The sequence below is a fragment of the Haliaeetus leucocephalus genome, unplaced genomic scaffold (genome assembly GCF_000737465.1).
Source record: "Haliaeetus leucocephalus isolate CR32 unplaced genomic scaffold, Haliaeetus_leucocephalus-4.0 Scaffold932, whole genome shotgun sequence".
Taxonomy (NCBI): Eukaryota; Metazoa; Chordata; class Aves; order Accipitriformes; family Accipitridae; genus Haliaeetus; species Haliaeetus leucocephalus.
This window is the reverse complement of record NW_010973368.1, coordinates 1-259: the sequence shown is the minus strand read 5'-3', so window position 1 is coordinate 259 and position 259 is coordinate 1. Positions and strand designations below refer to the sequence as shown.

General features: G+C 40.5%; 1 protein-coding gene across 1 annotated transcript in view; it reads right to left on the bottom strand.

Moving 5' to 3' along the window:
• LOC104841936 (A-kinase anchor protein 6-like) overlaps positions 1-241 on the bottom strand; it is a 9,488-nt gene extending 9,247 nt beyond the window's left edge. The window contains exon 1 of the mRNA XM_010583985.1: positions 64-241. Within this exon, the coding sequence (XP_010582287.1) occupies positions 64-241 (178 nt within the window). The remainder of the gene's footprint in view (positions 1-63) is intronic.
• Between the last annotated feature and the right edge of the window lie 18 nt (positions 242-259).

Genomic DNA, 259 nt, shown 5'->3' with positions numbered 1-259 from the left:
TGTGAGGATTTGGAGGGGAAGTAATGCTGGGACAATAAAGAGGACTTCCACGATCACTGATACTTTTGTCTTCATTCACATCATTATCACCACATCCTCCTGAAGTAGGTTTCTGGCTTAGATCATCCTTCTTGAGTTCCTGATCAGGATCACTTAAGTCTTCATGAATACTGATCAGCTTATTACTTATGTCAGTTTCATCCCATTCTAGTGCATCTTCACTTGGACCATTTAGATCCATCAAACTGGGATCAATCAC